Raw genomic sequence first — 25,981 nt, 5'->3', positions numbered from 1 at the left:
GAGCTTATGATTTATTCTCTAAGTAATCAAACCAAGAAAGTTTCGAGGTAGTTTTTGAGTAAAGTTATTTACTGTTCTTCATTTTGAGCCATAGTCACAAGCATAAGAGCATGAAACGTATCCCCATGCCTTCTCTGCGGCATAGCCGCGATACTGGAAAAATTGTAAAGTACACTCCCTGCTCTAAACAGGATCTTCATCTGGATGATGATTTGGACGAAATAGCTGTAGTCAGCAACGCTGCTCCCGAGAATGTTAAGTACGGACCCGGAACCCTGACAGCTAATGGACCTCGTGTAGTTCCAGGAATAATAACGTCTGCAGGAATGGACCACTCTCGTTTGGTCAGTGAACGAAGAAGCGCCAGCAGCACGCGTCTCCCAACATCTTCACCTCTTTACTCCACAAAATCATCTGAAAATTTAAAATCTAAATCTGCATCAAAACAGAGCTTGCTGGATGCAGTGAGCAACAAATTTCACGGTGGGAATCACAGGCGGCGATCACGTGAATCTATGGCTTTCATTAATAAAGCTCACATCGGGTCCGATCTGGAGATATCTCGAAAAATCAGAGAACAGCGACGAAAAGATATCAAGCGGGAATTTGAGAAATGGGAAACTTCCACCTCAAGTAGCGAGAAAATTGGGTGTAACTGGACGTTTGTGTTTGATCCATCAGGCAGACTTTCTTATTACTGGTCCATGGTTGTTAGTGTGGCTTTTCTTTATAACTTCTGGGTGATGATCTATAGGTTTGCCTTTAATGAAATAAATGCGAACACCATTGTGGCCTGGTTAACTTTAGATTATTTAGCAGACATTCTTTATGTTTTAGATATTGCCTTTCATTTCCGTACTGGATATTTGGAAGAAGGAGTGTTACAAACAGACTCGATCAAACTTCAGCAGCATTATATGAATTCAACAATGTTTTATATTGATTGTTTATGTCTTTTACCTCTAGATGTCCTATATCTTTCTATTGGATTTAATTCAATTCTCCGTTGCCTGCGACTGGTCAAGATTTATAGATTTTGGGCCTTTTTGGACCGAACAGAACGACATACCAACTACCCAAACGTCTTTCGCACGGTGTCCCTGACACATTACCTCCTAGTGATCTTTCACTGGAACGCCTCTCTGTATCATATTATTTCCAAAAATGGAGGATTCGGTTCTCGCAACTGGTTCAATCCTCGTGACGAAAACTGTTATGATGTAGTGTGTGAATATCTTCATTCATTTTACTGGAGTACCTTGGCTTTGACAACCATTGGAGATTTGCCAAGGCCTAGAACTAAGGGTGAATACCTGTTCCTAGTAGTGGAATTGGTCTTCGGCTTATTCCTCTTTGCTGCTGTTCTCGGCCACGTGGCCAACATTGTTACCAATGTGAGTGCAGCAAGAAAAGAATTTCAAGGTGAGATAGTTTCTAATTAAGACCTACTTGCAATAATATACATTTTCTCCGATTAAACAACTTACTACATATTTGCATACCACGTTAAAGGTATCTGAATATACCGATGATTGGGAGTATGTATCCAGAGAAATTAAACATCATAAGATTGTGTGTAACATTTTAATATCAATTCAAAGAAAATACCAAAAACATAAACACAAACTTTGTGGGATTTATGAATAATAGCTAATAAATAGTAAATTTATGAAAAGTGTTCTTCTTTCTGTTCACATTCTCTCTCTTTTCCTCTTTCTTCACTGGCTTCACTTATAGTATATATTGAAATGCATCTTTTCCCCCATTTTTTACCTATTGTTTTTCTTCTATGTCTGCAAGTAAAACATTTTAATGACTTGAACATACTTTTCTAAACACTAAATATTGTATCATTTAGGCTCGACTGACCAATGGTCAAATTCATGACATCGCACTTAAATTATTCTTTCGTTTGAAAGGTTGAAAAGCTTACCCGATTGCTGAACAAAATGATGAGCCAGATTTTTAGAAAATGTCAATGTGTGGGATGAATGACCTTAAGTATATAATATGTTTTGAAAAATAAAGAACAGAAACAAAGATATTTCGAGAAAGTATTTAATAGCTAATAAGAAGAAAAAATGAGATATTTCCCACCATAAGAAACAGGTTATTTGCAATAACACACACATATCCAAATATATTTATATCAGAATTTTGAGAGTTTCCTATCTTCTACTTTTGAAAGTATTACAGAATATTATATAATTACTGAGCTTTTCCAGGTTACATTAGCATCTTTCGTTCTCTTTATATATATACATATATATATGTATGTATATAGTTCTAATACATATATATTGACGAAACTGTATACTGTTTTTTTTTTTAGGTATGGCTCTATATATATTATGTTATTTTACAATAACTACGACCAGAGATTACGTGTGACGCACATGATTGGATACTTTATTAAAACTTACGAAATGTTATGATTTTATTGGACTGTTGTAAATTCATATTTAGAAAAATGCTTTTTGTGTAATTCATATGTTTTCAGATAGTCTAAAAGTTTTGTGATTTAGGGGTAGATATGGCTTTAAAAGGTATGTTGGAATGTATGATTCTCAAGGATTCATTTTGGATAGGAACAACTAGTAATTTGAAGTCATTCTGAATATATTTTTCTAAACATGTAAACTAAGTTTGCTCATTACAAAAATATACATTTGTCTTTCTTCCTGTTTACTCACTCGATAGAATAGTGCTGCGTAACGTGTAGTTTTGACAAGACAGAGGTAAGGGTTCCATTTTATAAAGTTGAAACATTCCTGCGGATAGAATTAGATGCTTAACTTGCAACCCGTGTGGAAATTAGCTATAAAGGGAGCTGTTATATTAGTATCAGAATATTGATTAATTGTCAACCTGTTATCACATTGTTGCTAAGAAAGCACAGTTCTCGCCGGTCACGTCTCGCGTTATTTGTGGTTTAGTATTAGTTATTTTGTTCGGAACTTATTCATAACTCCATATTCTTGGATAACACGTGGAATACTAGGATGAACTAATCAGTTGATTATAGAAACATAAAAACTAAAAATTAAGTAAATGTGCAATTTGACTATTTTTTTTTCAGCAAATTGCATTTCCAGCTCTGTCCTTAGTGAAAGCTCGACAGATCCGATGAAAGTCTACAAGTAAAAGTGAACTCTCAGTCTATAATGAACTTTATTTTTGAAGCTCTTGTAATGCACTTTAAATGTATTACTTTAAAAGTTTTGCAGGTTATTTTAAGGATACTGCACTCCTCCGTTTTTCTTTCTTCTCTGGAAATCGCGGAAAACGCACAAATTTGATAAAAATGAGCAAAATCACTGCGAGGATTGCCAGTAGAGTTCATTCTCCAAGAAAATTGTTGTATAACAGGGGAAGTGGATCGGAAATGAGGAACTGTAGTAGTCGAGTCGAGAAATTTGGCAGAAATCGCAAAGCAGTTGCGTCACTTTTTGTTCAAAGCAACCCATTTCACAGTAGAGATGTGGTTAAGATTTCTACTGTCTGAATTTGGTACATTTAATTCATTAAATTTAATAATAATCTTGAATTTTGCTTCTACGGAAAACTATATTCTACACCAAGAAGTAAGAAATATCCTAAACATATTTTAAGTATGAAATATTTCTCTCATTCAAACTGAAGCGCTTATTCTAGCCCTAGTATAAACCGGAAGTTAAATGGTGTGAATCAGAAAAGAGCAGCATTATCTTTATTTTCCACATTGTAGCTGAATATTTTATTGCTGTATATCTTGGTTACTATGGAACACAATCCAAAATGGTGAAAAGTTTATTTACACTCTTTGACTTGTAGGATTTTGTTATATATGGTGCGAATTTTGTACAATCTCAACTATTTACAATAACTACTGAAGTAACGATATAGAACTTATTCTATAAAGTATTTGAATTTTTCAATGTAGGGAAAAGTTTAATATGAATCCGATTTGCTTTTGGACTAATAAGTTAGCATGCCAAATTTGGTCTGGATCGGGTAACTTTTATAGGAGGAGATGCGTCCACGGACAGGCAGAAAGTTTTCATTGATATAGAATAGTTACTGCATCTGTATGGCTTAATAATCATAGTGCATATGTGAAGAACGTCTGTATCCCAGTTTTTATACCTAGCTCTGCCGAGCTAGATAAATCAGTTTATGCTCATTATGTATCTTAAATATATATATATATAGCAGTAGTAAATCTGTTTCATAGTAAAGTCACTTGGGATACACATTTCCATACCCTCATATCACCTAGAGACGCATGTTCGGAGTGATATATCACTTAGGTAATACATCTCTAACATATAATGTCACCATAGTATCACAACACATGCGTGACATAGCCATTGTGTCACGTCACTTAGAAGACACATCTCTACAGTTTCACGTCAATGGAAAGATACATGCCCGCATTATTAGGTCCCTTAGGAGACACATCTCAACAGGATTACGTTCCTTAAAAGACATATCTATACAGTAGCACATCAATTAGAAGACACGCGTCCCCTAAGAAACACATCCACACAGTGTCACGTCACTTAGAAGACACATCTCTACAGTTTCACGTCAATGGAAAGATACATGCCCGCATTATTAGGTCCCTTAGGAGACACATCTCAACAGGATTACGTTCCTTAAAAGACACATCTCTACAGTTTCACGTCAATGGAAAGATACATGCCCGTATTATTAGGTCCCTTAGGAGACACATCTCAACAGGATTACGTTCCTTAGGAGACACATCTCAACAGGATTACGTTCCTTAAAAGACATATCTCTACAGTAGCACATCAATTAGAAGATACGCGTCCCATAAGAAACACATCCACACAGTGTCACGTCACTTAGAAGACACATCTCTACACAATGTCGCGTTACTTATAAAACACAATATACAGAATGCCACGTCCTTTAAAACCCATACATCCGTAGTGTCACAGAACACAAAATTTAGATTTAGAGAGCAAGCAATTAATATATAATGACTTTAATGGCGTATATGTTGAGTAAAGATAGAAATTTCAACATCTGACTATTAACGTGAGCGTTTCTTATATATTAAGACATTTACTGCGAATAATGAATTGATATCACGTAATTCTACATACACACACTATAACCCACTAGGTATTAATATAGTGTGTTTAGTGGGAACGCTAACATTTAAGTAGGAGCTGTTTGTTTTTAAACTATCTATGACGCTTAGGTACAAGTAGTTAACTTTGACGTTAGAAATGGCACATTTGGACGTTTAATTTTAAGCTTATTAAAATGCTTTGAATACTGTCGACATATGTTTGGTGTACATAAAGACGTACCGACTCGCGCAATTCTAATCACATTAAATGTTAGATATAAATAAGATCTGTTTGATATGAAAGCACAGCGTATCGGTATGATATTCTAAACGTACTATATTACGTTAGATGTCTTCAATAAGGTGTGTTTGGAATAAATACAATACTGTGTCAGTAACTGTTATTCTAAGTGTACTATATAAGGTATGACTGGCATGACGAATGATATCACAGCATGTGTAATTGTAAAGATAATTTGTCATCTTCGTTAAATAATTCTAAAGCGTTATGTACCTTATTAATGCTGATGTCAAACTCCACAATAGTCCGAACCCCTACCAAACATAAATGTTTTATCTAAATACACCAGTATCGCATTAAGTATTTAAAAACTATTAGAATGGAGGAATCACTTGGCCATTTTTCTTGTATACTTTGACTCAAACAAACGACTGTATTTCCGATAACAAACTTCGATTTTATATGTCTTGGCAGAGGAAACACTTTATTTATATATAATGAACTAAGGAAGTTGAGCTTCTTCTCTATCTTATCAAGAAAGTAGATCTTTTTACAAATCGGAAGTAAATCGTTCATCGCATCGGAAATGTCAAAACTGATTCTCTGATGTCGACTTTGTATTTGTTATAACATGTACTGTTTGCTATTTAGTCACAATAGTTCGGCCGACTGATATATCGTACAACATTTGAGGTAGGTCATGATGACGAAATTTACAGCTATATAATGACATTGTAAAATAGTAATGCTAAAACCAAAACAAATAGCTACAATGAAGTTAGTTGTAATACTTGGCTCTTGAGTAAGACCTCTTTCTATCTGTAGATTCATATTAAACATATAAATCATTTGACGAATGATAAATAGGATATTGAAAATATCCAGCTAGTTGTGGAACCATTACTATGAGTATCTTTGCTCAAATATTCGAAACAAACAAATTTTCCACACAAAACTATATTTTAAACAAAGCCCTTTTTTTAGTGAAATTTCTCTTTTAATGAAAATTGCAACAGTAGTAAATGTATATCGCTCGTTGTTTTTTTTTATCATTGTACATATAAACCAAGACCTAATGTTTTTTTTTATAAACTTGCAATTTATAAATATTATGAATACGAATATTTATTTACTTATTTCTATATATGAATACGAACATTTAACAGTAAACTGGAAAAATCAAACAGATCTATCGATCTAACTGTTTGACAATGATTTATATACTTCCAAATCACGTTTCTCTGAGTCACGTGTAGGTTTTTCTAAACACAAAATGAGACGAATAAAATTTTTGGTGGTTATAGGTATAGTTATTTTATAGGCTGTTTCGGCCTGATTCCCATTAAACTGTCTACCATTAATCATTTCATGATATGTCTAAGTAAAAAAAAAGTTTTATAACGTAGTAAATGGAGAACTTGGTTACTCTTAAGATACTGTGTTTAGTGTGTTTAAAATGAGTACTGAAAATCATTGCTTGACATGGCACTAACTATATCTCGAATTAAATTATAAAAAAAAACTGCAGGTTGTGGAATATATTTCCAAAAAAAAGCAAAGCAAATATTTAAAGATACTTTATGCGCCAGAGTTATCTGAGTCTGCTGTCCCTAAATTCGAACTAATAATATAGGAAAGGAACGATAGCTGGTGAGTTATAAACACCCACCGCCAACTCTCGTGTTATTCTAATCAAAGAGCTGTATTTGGCGGTCACTCTTATAACGCACTAACAACTTCAAAATGTGGTGCGTGATTCTGCAACAAAAGCATGTGAACCGTAGACCCTCAGATTCATAGACCAACACGCTAACCGCTGGGTCACACTCGCCCCTTGAGTGAAAGTGAGTGCTTCTTGTACTTTTCTAAACTACGGATATAAATTTTGTGTTTCTTGATCATCCCTTAATACATAGAAAGGAAGTATAACTCTAGTAATAATATTATAAGGTGGCGTACTTAGAGTTTTCAACTTAAGGGGTATCTGATGTCAGACGTGGGCTAAACGGAGATCTTAGAGATACCTGAGATTAATTTATGACTGCCGACAAGAGGAAATGCAACAAATCAACAGTACTTGCCACCTACACTACTATTATTAACAGAATATTGGAACTGCCTGTCATAGTTATAACACCCTCATGCTGAAAATGCACAGCATCCTCAGCCGCACATCCTGGAACTTCTGATCCTCATCCCGGAACGTTATCCACGAGGCTACACACGGTCATATAACATATGCTACAACAAAACGAAGATCATATACAACTTATAAATCTCTTGTGATTATTTAAAACTCTCTGAAAACAGTTAATTACATATTTAACGACATCATTTGCTTAATGGTATTAAACATGTTTTCATAACTTTATAATGTTTTACGACTTTTCAAAGTATTTTCTCAGTTTAGAATTATGTTTTTCCCAATCTAATGTTTTTTAAGCAGTGATCAGCATTCTATATTATAACACAAACATATGTTTAATGCATAAAATAATTATTCGTTTATAGTGCAATAAAAGGTTGCATAACTAAAACCAAATTCAATTCAACTCGAGATCCAGTACTAAAGAGAAGGGCCTGGCGTGGCCAGGTGGTTAGGGCACTCGACTCGCAATCTGAGGGTCGCAGGTTCAAATCCCTGTCCCACCAAACATGTTCGCTCTTTCAGCCGGAGAGGCGTTATAATGTGACGGTCAATTCCACTATTCGTTGGTAAAAGAGTAGTACAAGAGTTGGCGGTGGGTGGTGATGACTAGCTGCCTTCCCTCTAGTCTTACAACGCTAAATTAGGGACGGCTAGCGCAGATAGCCCTCGTGTAGCTTTGTGTAAAATGCAAACAAACAAACTAAAGAGAATGAATACGTTATATTAAAACGGTTTTAGAACTTCACCATGTCAATACGTTCCTTATCGCCCTGTCTGTTCGTGCTCTGTTTGACGACCATGTGTCTTGAAAACAGTCTTGCAGCATAGTTTCCGTAGGTCTGTCATATATAAACATACATCTCCTCCCTGCAGACTTTCCATAAGCTATTTAGTATATGACAACGACGGTTTCCCAGTACCCGTTTAGACAGTTTGATCACGAGAAAATCCATAGGCGCTGTGTCCGGCCACTTTAACGTTATAGCTTCGTATAGAATTGCATAAATATCCATTTCATTCTCTAGCTGCTTGAGTATGTGACGGTTTAAACAGCTTGTCTACACGTGACAACTTAAGTCGCTTTTTCAAACTTAAATTCGTTTTCATTATGTTACGTACTTTTTCCTAGGGCACGTGGATAGCTTTTGCCACTGACCTTTGAATTCGTGAATTCTCACCTGTCAATTTACTTACCACGGCTATGTACTGCTTGTTACAGGTCTCTTTTTGTATGGTCCTGGTGCCCCAAGTTGATCAACGTACCTGTGTTTTCTAATACCATTAAGTATGAGAGGTATCACCGTCTTGGAAATTCTAAATTCCTGATCTAAACATTTCTGTTTCTTATCGTTCCCAAAATGAATACATTTTCGGTGGCATCACGTTACTTAAGAAATGTCAAACAACGTCAAAATGTAGTTCTGATACATTTAGTTTCACCTCGACTTTATTTGGGCTGTGATTGTCATGTGACTTACTAATTCGTATTTAGATCATTTTATTATATCGTATTCTACCATCTGTATTACGCAAAATTACTCTTTTCGTTAATCTTGAATTTCCCTTTTCTTGTTCACTTATATTTTATTATCTCGATACTCCGACCCCACCCTTTTTTATATAATATTAACAAGTGATCATCATATCAAATTTTTTTTAGCATAGATAGCAAAACTAAAATTCAATCTTATTTGGAGTTAGATAAGTTCAACAGAAATGTCTATTAATAAAATTCCCTGGTACCAAAAATATGAAAAGTAAATACTTAAATAGAGCATTCATACAAAAATATACGTCAAATGTAACATTATATCGTATCACAGTCGGACTGATGAAAACCTTGTATTGGGCGAAATGTCTCATCGGTACTGAATACGTAGATGTATTGCGGTTGATATATTATACCATATTTTTTTTCTTTACTTTTATTCAAAAAGTCTTAGAATTTAATGCAAATAGCTAATAAAATATGCTTATATATATATATTACGTTCTGTAAAAACTAAAATAAATTAATTACGAAAGTTTTATTATTGTAAAGAAAATGACGTGATGATCCCGCTGGTAGATTAAAAGTACAGTTCAGTTTATTTTCAATGCACTGGTTTGTTTACACGTTGCATGCTATAAAAACGTACACAAAACTCGCCAGTTTTTCATCGCAGATTAAATATTGCAGCATATAATGGATTTTAGGAATTAGATGAAAAAAAGACACAATTTAGAATTTCGAAACATATATGTAAGATTAGTTAATAATCTTCATGAAATGGAAATATAATGTACCTTATTTTTCAAAATTGTGAAAAAATTAAATATTGCAAATACAAACATTGCGTGGCAGCAAGACAACCACCAATGGTTGATGTAAGAAGTTTTAACACTTTTTAGTTACTTTCAATCTAGGGTTATTTTTCAATCTTTTAAAAAACAAGTTTCTTTCGAAACAATCTGGAACTAAAGCGATCTCCTTTTCATCAGCCTAGTGGAAATTCAGTTTATCCCAAGAATATCTTATCTGGGTTCTGTGTGTAGTAGTTATCATATCGTAGATGTTAAATTAGCTACAACACGATAGAAATTACGGTACGTATTATGGAGATAATTCTTTAGCTATGTGTTGATGGTATTTACATTTTCTTAAAGAAATTTAGAATTACAAAAAAAAATCTTGTAATGTTAATTCTAATTAGTATTTCTGGCAAAGCTATTAAGGCTATCTGCCACCGTCCCTAATTTTGAACTATTTATCACAGAAAAAACAACCATTCAGCAGCACCGGACCATCCGCTATCCACTCTACGGAATTTACTGTCACTTTTATAACGCACCCACAGCTTAAGGTGTAGGAAACCTTTTGTGACATCACATGAATTCAAACCCTACTCGCCAGCTCCGAAATCCAGTAACCCATCTGTATAACACATCCCTAAACACATTAGCGCTTAGATACCTCAACTTACTGAACTTTGAATTCTAATAAATATAAAATATAACTAAGAACTCACCAGTGGCACTCAAAGTAATATCGAATATATATATTTACGTTCAAGAGATCTAAGTTACCGATGTTTAAGCTGGAGACAAATAAACTTCACTCTAAAAAAATATTTTATTAGTCTTCCATGTCATATTTGCTAAATTGTAACTTAACTTTCATATCTTAAAGATGTTGGTTATAGGTAATAGAATATCCATAAAACGAGGGGATTTTTGAAACATGCTTTAGACTTAGAATATCAGACAGTGACTGAATTAGGGAATAATAGCAAGTACAAAACCGGAAAGAAACATGGCTTGTGGTATTTTGCTATTATCGAAGTTTATGACGTATGAGTGGGATATGTGATTTTATGTCTTTTTTAACATATTAATGCAGTTATATTTCAAGTCGAACGAAATGCATATACATCAGTGTCATCACTGTTGGACTAGTCCTTTTTATACACGACTGATCGTCTTGAATATTTTAAATGTTTGCATTTTTATTTTCTACCACTCGGCAACGTAATATTAAGTTTCAATATATCTATTTTTAAATGAGATTTATTTTCACAACAAATGCTACATAAAAATATAACCAAATGTAATGTTTATTTTTACTCCAGAATGAACCTGTCTGTAGGTAGGCCATACTCCAAGTGGGTATTAAGTCAGTTCAGGCACGGTAAGTTAAATGTATAAACAATTACGACATTAGAAGTCACGCTTTATGTCACTACCAATTCAAACAGAAAAGGACATTGGTGATAACATCTGAATATGTTTTGTAGTATTTGTTGGTACCATTTTAGTTTAAGATATTAGCTTAAAGAAAAGCTTACTGTATTTATTGTATTTAAATTTCATCGATGTTAACATATTAATATAATTCTTTTTTATCCAATATTTCCAATTTAATCATTACTTCTTCTTTCAACTAGACTTGAAAACAAAGATCGAAAAACAAAACAAAAAATAGGAGAACAGGACAGTTAGACTTTCTAACAAACATAAGGCGTCATAACTTTAACTTCGAGCATCGGTTGGTTGCAAAGTTCTACATTTACAAAACTTCCAGACAGAATGGCATGGAAACGATTGAAAATAATAGATATATATTGTTAACAGTATCACTTCTTCGACTGGCATATATTAATACTTAATAAAACTTATCATAACTTCATTTTGTCAGTCCCTATGTTCGTAACCCTTCCTCTTCCACCTATATTAATTATACTTATAGCACCAGTCACGAAAAATATAAAAAATATTGAAGCAACAAACGTAAATATAAACGGGATTTATGTAAGTTTGTTTGTATTACAGAAATGGAAAATTATTAGTAAAGAAAAGATATTTTCGCGTCCAATTCCGAGACCCCCCTTAAAAGTAGTAAACCACAGTGCGTGAAACGCTGTTTTATATTTTAGATGCAGGATTCCGAATACGTTAATAACTTCTGTAGATGAGTTCTTACTCATCAAAACATTAGAGTGTTTTGAAATCAAACTGAAGAAGTTTATAGTGTGGCAACAGGTTGAAGCTTTATTTAGCTGGATTTCGATAGAATAGGTATGACATTTAGCTAATGCTCCTTTGATCTCTAATTTTAAATTAATGCTCAGAGTATTTTAGACAACTTTGAATATTTTTTGTTTGTTTGCTTCTTAAGCACAAAGCTACACAGTGAGCTATCTGTGCTCTGGCCACCGCGGGTATCGAAATCTTAATTTTAGTGTTATAAGCCCTCGGGCTTAATGCTGATCCACCGAGGAGGAAGCTAAATCTTTTTAAAAGGTAATTTTCCTTTAAGCCATATTTCGTCTTCACTGTTACACATGGCAACGAATTATATTTGAAACACGAAAATGACAAGGCAGTATAATTATTGCATTCAAACATTATCTGAATATGCCCAGCTCCTGTGAGCTGAAACGTTGCAGTTTTAATCGCTAAAAAATTCCGCTATAAAGCTGTTCACAATGTTAAATGAATATCAATAAGTATCCCTGATTATTATTAGTTCAGTGAGGTAATTGTAACTAAATGTAGTCAAAATAGAGAAACAAAGGAAAAATAAACTTTAGTTTGAAAATATATATAATTTTCAATATTTTCTGAAAATAACTGTTGTCCCTATTTCATAAAAAACTGGTATTCTTATGTAAGACTCAGATAATTAAAATGTATATAACAAAATTATTAGTAATCGTTAACAATTAAACAAAACATCTAAATCTCTCACACCATATATAACTTTGATTGTCTGGCTCGCATGAATTGTCCAAATAACTCTGCATTACATAGGTTTCACCATTTTGTTTTTTAAGTTATATTTTACAAGATTCTCAATACGTATTTAGCTCGATGTCTTAAGTGCTGATTTTTCAAGTTGTTATAGTTTTAATTTAGATGTTTGTATTGCTTGTTTAATTAGAGTGAGGTTTGATCATGTGATTAACACGTGAAATTTAGAACAGTTTGAACCACACAGAAACAGCGAGTTAGGTCAGACCTAGTGAAAGATTCCGTTAGTCAGTTAACGAGGAATGAATGTATAATTTAGTCAGTTTATCTGTTGCTGTAAGCCAGTTAGTCAATTCAGTGTTGTAAATTTGGAGTTTCTGTTTGCAACGATATGCAATAGATACGAAATTAGCAAGTTGGTAGACATTCCGTTTAGGCATTGGTTACCTGTGAAGTTAGGCCTACCGTTAGTTACGTGAAACCATGGAACTTGTAGTCGAAGAAATAAAACGCTTTTGCTATCGTTAAGTTAACTGGGTTTTGCATTCTTCTTTTTACTGAATAATTTAAGATACTCCACCAAACAACAGAAACCAATACAACAAAATTATTTTTTCGAGGCTAATCACTTTTGTTTTTCCAATCTAACTGTTTCTGTTGCTTAAATGTCTGCACGTTGGTGGTACATAGCTTCAATGAGTTTATATTTCAAGGATCAATACACGATGTCCCTGGGTAGTCGTAAGATTTTAGCTGCATTAAATGGGTTAAGTTCAAAAGTAAAGTAATTTATATTATAACAGGTTAAAGTTTTATTCAGCTGGAATTTAATTAGAACTTTAGATATCTGATTTGACTGTCGTTCCTTTGATCTCTCACTATAGAGTGTATTAATGCTGAGAACAATTTAGATGTCTTTGAATCTTTTAAAGCAATCTTCACTGTTACACAAGACAACGAGCCATTTCTTAATATGAAAATGACAAGGACATATACAATTGCACAAAGAAATACTTGAGTTACTAAATCGTGAAGCTCTTGGAAGAGTATAAGGTTGTTAATTTTGTATATGATTTGGAACAGGTTCACGTTAAAATCATGAAGCAAAATAATGTTTGTTGTTCCAATTTTCTAGCATCACAGTTTGGCAGCATAGAATTATTACTTTTGTGAAAGCTGTTTAACACTAGACTTAGGGTTTCGTTTGTAGCTTCTTGATCTTAATAGAGATTCCCATTATATAATTAAGTAACATGCTGTCTGCTAAAATAGCTAAAAATAAATTCTAGATACGTCGTACATCCTAATATTTTTTGTTTGCTCAATGTTAACAAAACTTGAATACAAACGTTACTTTTTTAACTTTGGAACTTGAAAGTGGAAAACTTCTACTAGGTAAAGTAAAAATATGGAAACAGAAAGGTGTTGCATTTTGGCAATTAATTAATGGAAAACCCCCAAAAAAATGATAAAGGTATGAGAATGTGGGTCCCTCTTTTTGGAAATCTATGATTGTATATCAAAGCATTTTTTTTTTCAAATGCCCCCAGTGCCTCATCGGTAAGTCTGCAGATTTGCACGCTACAAATTGAGTTTCGATACCCGTAGCGGGCAGAGCCCAGATATCTCATTGTGTAGCTTTGTGATTAATTACATATAAGCAAACAAACATAAATAATGCGTCAAAGAAAGGTTTTCCGACAGTTATCGAAACATTTATATTATAACTTGACGTCAATCCTGCTGTGGTTGTTTTACTTGCAAAATTTATAATCAAATTTAATTCTGAAAAGCATTTATATGGTATGCAATTTTACAGTCTTGACTAGAAACTGTAAAAGTGTTTCTCTAATGTTAAACTTTAATTAACTGTATTACTCTTCTAAAATTTACAAAATTCTTTTGAATACTGACTTTAAATAAAGAGCTTCCATGTTAACGTATTAAATAATTATAGATCAAAATCCAGATATATAAACTCTTTACCAAGTTCCAAGGACAGGTCTGTACTAACTCGTGCACACCGTCGTTAGGCTATAAATTTTGATATGATAACGTCTAAATACTGACTTTAAATAAATATTTTCTTGGTTAATGTACTAAATAATTAGAGATCAAAATCCAGATATACAAACTCTTTACCAAGTTCCAAGGACAGGTATGTACTAACTCGTGCACACCGTCGTTAGGCTCTAAATTTTGATATGATAACGTCTAAATACTGACTTTAAATAAAGATTTTCTTAGTTAATGTACTAAATAATTAGAGATCAAAATCCAGATATACAAACTCTTTACCAAGTTTCAAGGACAGGTCTGTACTAACTCGTGCACACCATTGTTAGATTATAAATTTTGACATAATAACGTCAGATTATGTGTTTATACTACATCTTACAAAAGTACATTAAATATTAAAAGGTGACTTTACATGAGTTTTGGGAACAGCGTGTGAAGTTTCAAAGTTTATATTTTTACACAATCATAGAAGAAGTTTACCGTGGTAAACATGCTAATTGTTTGTTACATCATAACTTAGTTTTCTTTATGTGTTTACTTTGTTTGAGTTTGCTATGATTTACTGCATAGGCTTAAACCTGTTTTTCAAAATTTTAATGAAGTATACGTTCTTCACGATCCTCGTCTAGAACTCATTAGCTGGGCTGGATCTATTAAATCAGTACAAGAAAATCGATATTGGAATATAAAACATCTTAGCAAACGAAGCAAAGAACCTATTAGGCCTAAAAAAGGGGTTAAAATTCACATTTTACTCTAATGTTTTTTGGCACATTTATATTAAATTATTTTGAATTTCAAGTAAGATGTTTGTAAAACAGCATTTCAGTCCTAATTTATGTATACCAGAAATCACTTCCCATATCATAACTTTCCAGCTGCACAAACAAAAATTAATAAAGATACCTGCAACCAAATATGATTACTTTCTACGTGTCACTATTTTGTGTAACGATTACTTTTAATTACTTCACACAGATAGTATGCACAGTATCAAGTTTCCTAAAACATCTGTACGAAAGATATCCTAAAACACCTGAACGTTATGAGCGATAATGTAAAACTAATGCAATTTATTAGATTTTGCTCAAAATACGAACTCGATAGGCCAATCAATTTTACTTGAGATTAACTTCGAAATTATTTGATAACTATGTCACAAAGTTAAAAGATTAGTCTTGAATTAAACTGCATTTCTGATTTTTTATTCAAATAGAACTTTGTTCAATAAAATGAAGAAACATTATATTGCATCGGCTATCTTTGAATATTTTGAATGCTATAAACAAAAATGACTCGGTGGTGTACATGTTCATCAAATAGAATATCAAATAATTTTGTTTAATTTTTTTTAAAAGCATCAAAAGGTTAAGCTTTGATATTTTTGAAATCGTGCACTACTGTTTGCTAGTACTAAAACGTAAAAGAACAAATGCTATTAAAAAGTTTAGATTGGTGAATAAAAGTTAAAATTACCTCCCCGTGTCATTGAATATTTTAACCTAATTTCTTCTTTTTACTCCCTTTTCTATGAGTGATAGATATCGATCATTTGAACACATAAAGTTTATTTAAGAATTATTAAAATTATGATCAGAATAATACCTGACATCATCCTTCGTCTCTCTGTTAGATTTAATTTAAAATTTTACCGGAACTTTCATTTGCTATTCAAGAACCATAAATTATTTAAATAATCATCAGAATGATATATGACATCATCCTTCTTTTCTCAGTTAGATTTAATTTAAAATTTTACCGGATCTTTCATTTACTATTCAAGACCATAAATTATTTAAATAATGATCAGAATAATACCTGATATCATCCTTCTTCTCTCTCTGTTACATTTAATTTAAAATTTTACCGCGACTTTTATTTACTATTCAAGAACCATAAATTATTTAAATAATGATCAGAATGAATATGACATCATCCTTCTTCTGTCTGTTAGATTTAATTTAAAATTTTACCGGGTACTTTCATTTACTATTCAAGACCATAAATTATTTAAATAATGATCAGAATAATACCTGACATCATCCTTCTCCTCTCTGTTAGATATAATTTAAAATTTTACCGGGACTTTCATTTACTATTCAAGAACCATAAATTATTCAAATACTGATCAGAATGATATATGACATCATCCTTCTTCTCTCAGTTAGATTTAATATAAAATTTTACCGGGACTTTCATTTACTATGTAAAAGCATGCACATTTATAACTACAATATATCATGTACAAAATATTAACTCTTTAACTTGATGTAATTAGAGTTGTCACGCTAAAAGAACTTCCATCATGCTCTCACATTTTGAGTTAAGAATAAGCGTTGATTATTTCATACAGATTAACGTTTTTTTACAAGAGAAACATTTATTTCCTGCTAATTCTTTCCTTCTTTGATCGAATTAATCTTAACAACTTACACTTTTTATCTGATTGAAAGGAAACTCACACGTTCATCGATTTTAATTCTGTTTTGTACTCTCATTCTCTCATATGTTAAACACATATAAATATTGAACCTTGGATTGTATATCAGTGGTTTATATTTAATTTTGAAATAAAAACTACATAAAAGAAGGGAAACCCAATTATGGTGACATCACTATGTAGTCTAACATTTCTCTGAAGATCACAATAAAATAACATCTGAGGATAATTGTAAACCATAATATTTTGACAATATCACTGATGAAATTTCAACGAATTAAAATAAATTTAAACCTAAGTTGACATGGGTGTAAACAGCATAAATTGAACTAGCTCCAGACGCTCTGTACCTGGCTTCCTCATATATGACTAAGGCAGACAGACTGACTCGCTAGAACATCCCTTTCACTTATATATATATATGATACAAAAAAGATATAACTATCTATATACACACACACACATACATGTATATATATATATATGTGTGTGTGTGTGTGTGTGTATGTATACATATGTACATCTAGACTTAATGGATTTCTAGCCAACAGTCTCCTTATCCTCATTCTCTGTGCTCGTCTTCGTAAATGCTGTCCCTTTTCACAACGAGTAAAGTAGTCTGATTAATCTGGCTATCTCCTGGTACAGAGCTCTCTAAAGAACGATGGTTTCCGTTACCATGACAACGCCAGTGATATGCTAACGTAAGTGGATGAAGAACGTTCGATGGCGCATGGAGTACAAAATCTGCCCAAACATGTGTACGTGTTTATAGTGTTTGTTATACTTGATATTTAACACGTAGATAATAAACGAGTTTAAATACAGTAAAGTTTAATTACACTTGGTATTTATATACTTCATCAATGAAATCATACATGATAATAAAATAATGTAATACAAACGTTGGCTATTTAATCTTTTTTATACAGTGAGAAACTTATTATAGTCGAAAAAGAAACAAAAACAAATAATGTTACAATGGTTAAATATATTCCAGAATACCGAAAACAAAGTTAATGAAAACTAGCAAGAGAGAAAAGTCTAGTCATGATTTCAACTTTATATATAATGTATAATTTCACATGATTTACATCAACTTTCTATAAATATGTGTATGCTGCTTGCAAGCTATGTAATAATCAAATTTTCGTACAAGCGCTGCTTAGAAAACGTTGTTGCATCAGACAGGCCATTAATAAAATTAATATTGAAATAAACAAGTTAACTATTTAAGTATTCTACGTAAAGGTTTGAGTCCTAGTTATCTGTAACGTATAAACACAGACGTTAATAATACTCTGGAAAGTTTCAACAACTATTTACATTGTTAATAATCCGAAAGAATAATTCAACTGTAACTCAGTTATATTTTGGATAAAAAGAAAACAGCTTTGAAGTTCTCAGATTGTAGTAGTACCGTGTATTTTTCTAAATATCAATGACTTATTAATTTTCTTCTCTTATTAGTAAGAAACTAACTATGACCGAAGAAATGCTGTTTTAGGTACTACACCTCAGTACTCCTTGTTCAAGTTATAAGGGTTCCTATAGATTATGTTCTCTTCCATAATCTGATGAAGATGAAAAGCTATTTATAAAGCCCCTAAAAACCCTATCAGATGTCTGACGTTCGTGTCTTCATCATATTAATGTTTATTAAGCATACAGTAGCTTCAGACTGGGTAGTTACTAGTGTGGGTATCGGATGCTTTATGGATTCTATATTTAACATCATAGGAATTCTAAAATAACTTTAATATTGTAAATTCAACGAATATTGTAAAATTAACTGGGTAAGAGGAGGTAAGTGACAGTATTGGTCATTATACTAGAAGGGATGTTTGGTCTTTCAGCTTTAACGAACTCAGTGTTTAGTTTCTTTTCACCCTTGTTTAACTTTTATTTGTCTCTACAGTATAATGACCCTGAAAATAGTGCATAAGGTTATAATGAAATTAAATGTAACTAAAATATAACAGAAAAACAATTTCTTCCGCTACTTTATATTGACGAGAAGGCCGTAGCCATGGTAACGTACACCAAATGACAAGATTACGCCTACACCAGTCTAACTTTTCCATTTTTTTATGTTGTCATGACGCCTTTCAAGTGCCAACCATGCCATGAAAAGAAACAAGACAGTGTTGGCGTGATCGTGCACATGAACTTAGGAAAAGTAAGATCTATTCTTGTTATCTATATACACTTCAATACACTCTAGAAAAGATCACACAAAGGTAATGTTAAAGTTGGGTTATGATAGGAATTTTCACGGAAGGTAACTAGTTGTTCTTTCTCGTCATTTGATATCCATTTTCGTTTATGTTGCTTGTCGAAATATGAAAAGTTAATGAAATTTTCACTAAAGGAATTTCAAGATGTTTGTTTCTGAAATAACTGTGCCTTCCCAAAAATAAGAATTCTTGGATTTTCAATTAGAAATAATAATAAAAATGATTTACAAGCTACCTTTAGTGTGTTATGTCATGTGCTACATTTTCTTCTCATTATCCATAAGAAAATAAAAATGGCTCGTATTATTTTAGAGTGACTTAAGAGATGGGGGTTCTGCCTGAATAAAATAAGTTGCGACATGTATTTCTACGTTTATCTTATACATTTTCTATTTTTGTTTAAAAAAAAACTAAATATACACACATATATGTATATATATATATATATATATATATATTACGTTTGTTTCAAGCAGAAAATCGGTCTGCATTTTGCTTTGCGAATCCGGGTTTTGATACCCGTGGTGGGCAGAGCACGGATAGCCGATTGTGTAGCTTTGTGCTTAACTTCAAACAAACTGATTTGCAAAATAATACTGAAATGAGGTTTTTACACGAGCAGTAGCCTCAAACATGACAACACTTTGTACATCCGCCCTTGTTATTTGTGATGGTATCGAGATTATTACTATAGGCTAGTTAAGAATTAATTTTCTTGCATATAAGTAACTAATAAGTTTGAAACTCAAGAACGGAAGTATAAACAATAATGTTAAAAAAAAGATATATTTATTCCATATAAGTAACTTGGTGTTATAAGCGACCTCTGTCTCGTAAACTTGATAGCTTTGACAAACAAATACCTTTATTATATGAGTGCTCGCAGTGGTATTAATGTTATTCAAGCCTAACCAAAGATAATTAAGAAACATCATACATAAACAGACTTGTTTGATGTGAAAACAAGGATAATGGATCTTAATATCGGTTTTCTACAAAAATATTTGGCAACAGAATTTTTATTTTTTATAATATTAAAATGCATATCTAAACATTTTTATAAAATTAACATCATAAACTTTAAACGATAAAAACCCTATAATTCTCACCTTTATCATTTTATATTAAGACTTCTTGAGCCTAGGTGTTTTTCTGACATCATTAAGACGTCATAAACTTCATATTTGTTGTTCTCGATTGCTTTTCCTTATTTCTTATTTGCTAAAAGAATTTTTTTAAATGGCTTACCATTTATACTTTAGGAGTATGATATAATATTGGCTAGAAAATTTACTTTTGAAATCATCTTTGCTGGTAAACTAATGTCTTATTAAATGGTAGGCAGGCGATATAATAAGATGAAACATTGTATAAAAAATAGCAATAGTAGTCTTTCAAAATTTGCATCAGAACCTTTTAATAAATTACGACGGATTTTAAATATTAGAAAGGAATAATATAAAGAGCAAAACATATGACAATCACTTTTCTAAATCGTACCTTCATTTAAATATCCCGACTAACAATTTGCTCACATGACTTATGTGTAAATCCAGACATCTGATATTTAAAATGTTATATAATTGTTTTTAAGTAGTTAGAATACACGACAGCAATGCTGGATGTATTATGTGTAGGTTAATAGCCTTCCCCGTAAAAGCTTCTGTTCCCATGCAAAAAACTCTACTGACAAACAAACCATATTAAGACTGTCGGGGTTGCATGTAAGTTCACATACCAGGTTGAACTTAGTATCCTGGCTAAAAAAGTTTAAATCGTATCATGTCACTATGATGTAAGTAAAACTCGAGAAGTGTAATGAGTTGATTTTACTTAATGAATAAATAGCAGAAAGAAAATAAATAATAAATTTAATTACAATCGCAAACGGTGCTACATTTCATAATTATATGCAAAAATAACAATCTTTATTAAAAACTAAACTTGCAAACTGCAAATGCAACGGCTACATTTGATATGTAATAAAACGCTTCATCATAGCTCTATAATATATATTTTCTAAGAACTAATGAGCTAAGCGTGGCCTAGTGATTAGTGTACCAGAATGTGAATCCGAGGGTCCATACTTCGCGTTCCATTACCACAAAATCGTCTAAGCACTTTAGGACCGTAGGTGGGTTATAAGAGTGACGGTCAAATCCCATTAATCGAGTAAAGTAGCCAAATAGTTGACACTGAGTGCCGATGACTATCTGTCTTCTTTTTATTTCATCCCTTAGAAATTAGGGACGGCTAACACAGGTAGCCCTAATGTAGCTTTATGCGAATTTCTGAAACAAAGAACTAAGGCTATTTATAATGATGGTTATTCAAGGAAAAAACATCCTCATACCACTCGTACATCTATACCTGTTCTTCATTTTAACATAATCTTACCAATTAGCAAAACCTGTAAGTATAAAGTATCAATTTACACAACTTGTTTTCTGATACTTAGTAAGACGATTGTCATTAACACAAAATTCAACGTCATCACATCGCCATCTATATAAAAGAAAGTCATGTCAAAGCTTTATTAACATTATGTTTGATTGAAAAAGTCCTTCGGTAGGTTAGCGGTAAGTTTAGGAACTTAAAACGCTAAAATCCGGGGTTCGATTCCCAGCGGTGGACAGAGCAGCTAGCCCGATGTGGCTTCGAGATAAAACAAACAAATAATAGCAATTAAAAACCTCTTAAAGACAGATGATACGAAAATTTTCTATAGAGGCTCTTACCGACAAAAATAGAATGTAAAAATCCCTGGTGGTCTAATATGTAATGAAAGGGTTGCCTTAAGTTTTGGTCTTTGTATCACTATATTGTTGATCAAGAGGATTTAAAAGTAAAATTCAATGATTGCTGGGTTACTTTCAAAGATTAAACCTCCTTCTGATATTAAGAAAAGGATGTAAAAGTGTCAAATGAGGATATTTCACCATCTACACTAGATTATTCTGAAGAAAAACACTTCAATAGCCTCTGGTAACTATACTGCAGTTCTGGCAATCGAAACCAGTTTTAAAGCCTTAATCACTAAGCTTTATCTTTTGAAACTAAGATTCTGCTAGCCCAGAGAAACTATTCTTTACCGCCCACACAAACAACTATGTCACAATTCCAACTTGATTTTCTTGCTTTTTTCTGTATGAATGTTAATTATGTAGCAATACCCAAATAGATGCAACTTCCAACTTGGAAGCTTTATATATTGAACTACGACAATGCTGTAGTGTAACATTTAACATCACCATCAGTGTGAAAGCACCCACTACCTATTGAACTGCAACATTTATCAAGAGTAGCAGTGTGACACCACACTATCGACTGAACTGCAAGCTTTATCATGATTACCAGAACAACGGCGCTATCTACTTACTGAACTTTATCATTAAACATGACTATCAGTGTGAAAGTGCTACCAACTAAACAATATTATTTAGCATAAATATTAGTTTGAACTTGAAAGATTCACATTTTAAATATTACTTTTACAATTCATTGCATCTTTGAAAAATGGTCATAAACAGCAAGTTATTTTCTTAACAGTAATATATTTATAGAGAAAGCTTTTCCACGGACCATTTTCTATGTGTTGAATTTTTTTGGAAGTTTTATACCGACAGTTGTACTTGTTTTAGCTATCGTGGCCCGGTATGACCAGGTGGTTAGGGCGCTCGACTCGCAATCTGCGAGTCGCAGGTTCGAATCCCCGTCACACCAAACATGATCGCCCTTTCAGCCGTGGGGCGTTATCATGTGACGGTCAATCCCACTATTCGTTGGTAAAAGAGTATCCCAAGAGTTGGCGGTGGGTGGTGATGACTAGCTGCCTACCCTCTAGTCTTACACTACTAAATTAGGGACGGCTAGTGCAAATAGCCCTCGTGTAGCTTTACGTGAAATTCCAACCAATCAAAGTTTTAGCTACCTTCCAGTTTTCTTCCAAATCAAAATAACAATGGCATCACAGTTTCTTTTACTACAAAATCTTATACTGTTATTGTGATTTTATGAACGTTTTTATGAACCTTTTCTAGTGTTAAATGATAAATGTAGCCTTACATGTGAACTACTTTTACTTAATAATAGTTGTGTTTCGTGTTCAGTTTCATGTTATAGATTGCTCAATAAGATATCGCATTAGTACTGATCTTTTTTATGTTATTATTCGGAATTTCTGTTTTAATGAAGCTTATGGACAGTTGAAACGAGTTGGCCTACATCCCATTTACAGCCATTAAATATCCGTTTATAAATCAAAATCTAAAACTTATCAACGACAACGTTCAAATATATTAATGTTACCTCTTGATCAAAATCATTAAAGTATAATCAAAGTTTTCTGTATTCTTCTCTTGCATAGCACAACTGTTGTTATCAAATAATGTAATCTCTTGTTTGTTTATTTGTTGTTGAGCAAAATGCGTCAAAATGAGTCATCGAGACCAACTTTATAGTGCTAAAAGCCCTCAAACTTATTGCTGAGCCACATAAGGAGAGAAGCTTAATGTAAACAACATCTTTGTCTTTTTTTCTTTTCTTTTTCGCAATACAATGAGACTTTTTATAGAAATGTTTGTTGTTCGAGCGCATGTCCACAAATGTTTAGTATCATAGCATTTGCAGCCCAATAGAGGATGAAAAAAATGTTTGCTAATAAAGCATATGAACACCTCGGACAATAATACAAGTTGGACATCGATGTGGCAAACAAGAAGCTGCTGAAGTCACTCTTTAATCAAAGTTGCTTTTATTTCGTCACCACTGGATGTAGGTAAATCACATGCTGCCAAGTGACTTCCTAAAGCATCTCATACTCGTTCTATCATATCCAAGTCCAGAGAGTCTACTGACTAGTCAGTCCTTTTATTCGATATTCTATTTTTTTCAGGAAATTGCTAATCAGGTTAACACATCAGAGGTGCGAGTTATCATACACCGGAAGAGAGTTCTGGTCAACTTCATCTACTTATGGCAACACTAATGGTCGTAAGATTTTATACCTATATTATAGGGTACTTATGGTACCGTATCGTAGCACATAAAGGTGAGCGTGTGTGAATCGATACTGATCCGACTAAATCAGTATGACATCATAGCAATGTGCATGTCTTTCATCCGTGAACTTGATGTTGGATCTGGTCCAACATTCTTGAAGTGTGTACTTGTCCTGTGTGTGGTTGCAATGAAAAGCGTGAGTCATCTATGAGCAGGACATTCACCCACATGTCGTTTGACACATTCTTGACATCACTGATGACAGGCTGCCTTATGGCGGTGCATTAGAAGAGTCACAGCATTAATTGGTCATCTGACATAAAGATCGACCCTTATGAACCTATAGTGCTGATTTGTCGTCCATTTGATGCTACGAGCTGTTGATTCAGTTGGGAATCGAGCACCATCGGGGTTTTATATCCCTTTATTGTAAAACAGCGTCTTATGGTTTGTAATGGCCCACCATTTCGATCAATTAAATTGGTTATCTTAACGTGGGTCCACATTCTGGTAATTACACTTTGTGAAACTTATGGCCATTCTGCGAAGACTTGTTGTGTTTGTCCAGCTTCTAGCCAACCAATTGCTGTGAGTGCGTATTTCGCTATGAATCTGGATCTCTTTATACACTATATTCAAATTTTTGAGAACTTATTATGTTTCCTTCACTTCCATATATTACTGAAATGTGCATATCATGTCACATGACTGGATACTTGACACGTATTTTGCATAAAATATACTCGGGCACCATTGACATTATTTAATAACAGTAGTCTTCCCTTGTTATACTTTGAATATAGAAAACTCTGATTATTCTTTAATTACTTTAAACAGCGTATTACTTGTCAGGCTTTAGACATCTATCGTTTGAAAGTATGTGTAAAAACGTTAATATTCTAAAGCAGAGAGAGATAAAAAAATATAAACATCTATCAAATTATACTCTACCGTCAAAAACTGTTTTATGTTCAATTCAAATATCAAACATTAAACAAATATTAAATATGTTACTTTTTGGTGGATACGTCGAGTTAGAAGCTTATAAATATCATATTGATTAAACTCTTCAATCATTCGCTGAAATATCACCTTTGTGAAGCTCTTTAATTAACTGTGAAATTATGTTGTTGTTTTTCCCAAGCTATCTAACCAGGTGTCACTTTTGTCAAGCTTTGCCATCAATTTTGAAACGTTCACTTTTGTAAAGCCCTTCAATCAAGCATATAAGCATCGCCTTTCTTTTCATAAACTTCAATCATATTTGTATCACCTTTCTGAAGTTATTTGTTAAAAAGTTTAAGTATCACTTTAGTGAAGTTCTTCAATCAAGTGTAAGATGTATAAGTATCACTAAAGTAAAGCTCTGTTGCGTATCTGGTCGTTTGTTAATTTCCAGTATAAATTCTTCCCGAGGAACTTCAGCGATACAAGTCCTTTCTTAAATAAAACTAGTTTATTCTTTCTCAATACAACTTTGCACTGCACAGAATTTTCACAGTCACTTTAACTTAAACACACGCTATAATTCACAAGCGATTCGCGCACTTTACTTACGGTCACTACCGCTCGTTTGCCTCAATTT

The 25,981-nt window shown here is 32.9% G+C and overlaps 1 protein-coding gene across 1 annotated transcript in view; it reads left to right on the top strand.

Moving 5' to 3' along the window:
* Window positions 1-6: 6 nt before the first annotated feature.
* Window positions 7-25,981, top strand: part of LOC106457207 (cyclic nucleotide-gated channel rod photoreceptor subunit alpha-like) — a 128,368-nt gene continuing 102,393 nt past the window's right edge. Inside the window, exon 1 of the mRNA XM_022383045.1 lies at window positions 7-1,422. Within this exon, the coding sequence (XP_022238753.1) occupies window positions 111-1,422 (1,312 nt within the window). The 5' untranslated portion in view covers window positions 7-110. The remainder of the gene's footprint in view (window positions 1,423-25,981) is intronic.

This window comes from Limulus polyphemus, unplaced genomic scaffold (assembly GCF_000517525.1).
Source record: "Limulus polyphemus unplaced genomic scaffold, Limulus_polyphemus-2.1.2 Scaffold303, whole genome shotgun sequence".
NCBI classification, from domain to species: domain Eukaryota; kingdom Metazoa; phylum Arthropoda; class Merostomata; order Xiphosura; family Limulidae; genus Limulus; species Limulus polyphemus.
This window is presented reverse-complemented; position numbering and strand designations above follow the sequence as displayed.